The following is a 3041-nucleotide window of genomic DNA, read 5'->3' as shown; positions in this document are numbered from 1 at the left end:
GTATCCACTGGAGTATACCATTAACTTCAACTTAGTTTGCTTTCTTAATACAAACATTCTCTTAATCATTTGTATGATGGTTGAAATTTTGCATTTTGAAATTCGTTTAGCATCAGACTAAATCATATAAAACTATCAGTTTTGTCTTTTTAATTTTGTTGTTAAAATTAAGAATGTTTGTCTTGAACAACTTTAAAAATATTAAGAATATGAAACCCCATTCCTCTGTTGTTCAATACCTTTAGGTCAAGTGCTGAGTGCACATGTAGCTGGAAAAGTTGTCATGAAGTCTTACTTGTCTGGCATGCCTGAGTGCAAGTTTGGAATCAATGATAAAATTACCATGGAGAACAAAGGCAAAAGTAGCAGTACTATGGATGATCCAACTCGCACGTTAGTATATCATAAGTTACTTTCAAGCTTAATAGTCAAATAGCTAAAAGTTTTTCATTATTTTTTTGTGAATGGTTATGGTTAAATTTTAAGTATCAATGTGGAAGAATATGCAAGATTATTATCATTCTCTGAATTATGACTTCTATAGTTTTAACACTTTATCTGCTGCAGTGCTTGGCACTATTTATGGCAAGTATAGATAAGAGTTTTTGTGCAATATCATTGTATTTTCAATTTAAGCAATATCAAATCTAAAATGTAATTTTTACTACTTTTTTACTTACAACACATGTGCGGCATGAGTATATGCAAACAAATGCTAAATGCATGTGTGTCCTCAGCAGTGAATGTGTTAGGTGTATTATTTAAGATATTTTAAGTAAATTCTAGTTTCGGATATTGATATTTTGATACAAGATAAAGATTAAAACTACTTGAAATTGAAGGAATATACTTGTGTTATATTTGGTCTTAAAAGCAATTTTGAATTGTAATATTAAGACTTAAAAGATGATGAATGTAGTTGTATAGATTTGATCTTATTACAATTTGTTTAAGTAAATAAATATTACAATTACGGATAGAATTCTGTTGTTTATTGACTTTTAGTTTTATTTCATCTTTTCCATCATTAAAGAGAGAGGAAATAAAATTTTGCTATTACTGTGTGGAAGATTGAATATATATCTAACGTATATAAAAGCCAGTGTGTACCACATCACGTCACTCTTCGTTTCTCAAAATTGAAGGAGTCATAAAAACCAAAATGCATTTATCCAGATAGAATAGTTCATTTAATGTCTGCCCATTATGATTTTAGTAACAGGGGTGCAAGGGTGCTGTAAAATCATATGTGTAGTGAGTGTTGGTATAATAACCCTAAAGCAAAGACGTAGTGTGGAATCACCTAGCCTAGAGCCAAATGCATAAAGTTTCTCATGAAAGTAAAAATATTGATTCAATTTTAAACTTAAATCGTTTCTAAATTAAACTATTTTCTGTCATACCACCACCATTTTTAATAAAATACAAACCTCTTTAAACAAAGGAGACTTTAAATTACGAAATCAACAGATATTTTTCCAGTTTTGTTGTCTATAAATTTATTTTATATTTTTAGTACATAGACTAACAACAATATTAGGTTATACTTTTGTTGCTAAGTGTTATCAAAATGCACTGGCTTTTCTATATATTAGAAGTTGTTAATCTAACTGATTTTTACCAATAATCATTCTATGAATACACCACAAATACATATCTTGAATGATCTTAATTTTGACTAACTCACAAAGGAATTTACCAGCGTTTGACTGCACTTTTCTGCCTCTTTTTTAGTCAAGTTTGATTTCACAATATTTATTTCAGTTACCTATGAAATGTGAAGTTAGGGTATACTATGGGGTTTAGTGAGATGCCCATAAGATCTCATTGAAGACACTCGATTGTAAGATATGATTTATCAAGGAAGGATGTTTGTTTGTGAGATATGATTTAGTAAAGGAAAATACTGGTTATGTTATGTGATTTATTAGGGAAAGATATTTGTTTCAGATTATTTATTAAGGAAAGATTTTTGTTAGTGAAGTATGACTTACTAGGGAAAGATATTTATATGCTCTATTAGGTTCGATGTTTTGCTGCATATGGAGATAAGGAATAATAATATTTTGTTTACAAATTTCAAAAAAGTAAATTTTGATAGGATGTAACAAGAATTATCTGTTGTGAATTGAGCAGCTGAGTTATTTGGAGAAACTAATCAGATGTGGAAAATATTTAAATATTCAAGGTAAACATATTCCTTATAAAAAGAAAAGGGTAGCTGCAATTAAAAAAACAGGTTGGCTCACAAAGAGTTTAAGAGATAAAATTAAAGAAAAGCATAATACATTTAAGAAATTTAAATTGACTGGTATGACAGGAGATTTAGAAGATTATAGAATATCAAGAAAGTTGATGAAACACGAAATTAGGACATGAAAAAGGATGTATGAGAAATGATTGGTTGAAAATGTAAAAATTAACAGAAAGGATTTCTTTACATACATTAAGAGTAAACTAAATGTTAGGATGGGGATAGAACCCTTGAGGTATGATAAAGGAAGGCTAGTATCTGATGATTATGAGATGGCTGGGTTATTAAATTTTGCTTTTTCTTCAGTTTTTACAAATGAAGCTTTAAGCAGAATTCCATATATTGAACAGTTGATAAATGGAAACAAGGTCAAACAAGACTGCATTAATTCTGAGCTGGTTAAGTAAAAATTGGGAAGTTCAAAAAACGATAAGCTCCTGGGCCAGATAATATTTCTCCAAGGGTTTTGAAAGAGGTTAAAGATTGGATATGTGAGCCACTTACTACTATTTTTTGTCAGTCCTTGAATAGTGGGCAGGTACCAGAGGATTGGAAATCAGCTAATGTTACTCCTCTTTTCAAGGGAGGTGATAAAAATTGTCCCAGTAATTATAGACCCATTAGTCTTACATCAATTGTTGGAAAAGTTTTGGAAAGTCTGTTAAAAGATGCTTTGTAAAGTCATTTAATAAAGTTTAGAATTTTATTGGATAGTCAACATGGTTTCAATAAGGGAAAATCCTGCGTTAAAAAATGTCTTTTTGAAAAAGTTGCTGCTTATGTAGGT

The 3041-nt window shown here is 29.7% G+C and overlaps 1 protein-coding gene across 1 annotated transcript in view; it reads left to right on the top strand.

The window, feature by feature from the left end:
- Positions 1-3041, top strand: part of LOC106468217 (AP-2 complex subunit mu) — a 57481-nt gene that overhangs the window by 44749 nt on the left and 9691 nt on the right. Inside the window, exon 5 of the mRNA XM_013928631.2 lies at positions 246-393. Within this exon, the coding sequence (XP_013784085.2) occupies positions 246-393 (148 nt within the window). The remainder of the gene's footprint in view (positions 1-245; positions 394-3041) is intronic.

Source organism: Limulus polyphemus, unplaced genomic scaffold (genome assembly GCF_000517525.1).
Source record: "Limulus polyphemus unplaced genomic scaffold, Limulus_polyphemus-2.1.2 Scaffold2918, whole genome shotgun sequence".
Lineage (NCBI taxonomy): Eukaryota > Metazoa > Arthropoda > Merostomata > Xiphosura > Limulidae > Limulus > Limulus polyphemus.
Note: the sequence above shows the minus strand (reverse complement) of the source record. Positions and strands in the feature narration are given on the sequence as shown.